General features: G+C 64.7%; 1 protein-coding gene across 1 annotated transcript in view; it reads left to right on the top strand.

The window, feature by feature from the left end:
- Positions 1-3: 3 nt before the first annotated feature.
- LOC104507938 (leucine-rich repeat-containing protein 3B-like) overlaps positions 4-450 on the top strand; it is a gene marked incomplete at its 5' end in the record, with an annotated part of 732 nt that continues 285 nt past the window's right edge. Inside the window, one exon of the mRNA XM_010149381.1 lies at positions 4-450. This exon is cut by the window's right edge and continues 285 nt beyond it. Within this exon, the coding sequence (XP_010147683.1) occupies positions 4-450 (447 nt within the window).

The raw sequence follows: 450 nt of genomic DNA on the forward strand, positions 1-450 counted from the left end.
CCCTGCCTCCACTCGGCTGCCGCGTTCCCCAAGGGCTGCTACCCCTTGGAAGAGGAGGGCCTGAAGACGTTCCGCTGCAGCAACGCTCGGCTGACCGAGGTACCCAGAGACATACCCAACGACACCAGCAAGCTCTACCTGGACTCCAACCGGATCCCCTTCCTGCCCCGCGATGCCTTCCGGGACCTGCCGCTCCTGCTGGAGCTGGATCTCTCCCACAACGCCATCGCCAGCGTGGAGAGCGGCGCGTTCCGGGGCCTGGCGGAGCACCTGCGCTCTCTGGATTTGTCATCCAACAGGCTGGTGTCGCTCGGCAAAGACGCCTTTAGCAACCTGAAGGCCAAGGTCAACCTCTCCAACAACCCCTGGCTGTGTGACTGTCGGCTGCAGGAGTTGATCCGCACCGTGGACCTGGCGGCCGGCTCTTCGGGTGGGCTCGTGTGGGGTTTC

The sequence above is a fragment of the Eurypyga helias genome, unplaced genomic scaffold (genome assembly GCF_000690775.1).
Source record: "Eurypyga helias isolate BGI_N326 unplaced genomic scaffold, ASM69077v1 scaffold20673, whole genome shotgun sequence".
In the NCBI taxonomy this organism is placed as follows: domain Eukaryota; kingdom Metazoa; phylum Chordata; class Aves; order Eurypygiformes; family Eurypygidae; genus Eurypyga; species Eurypyga helias.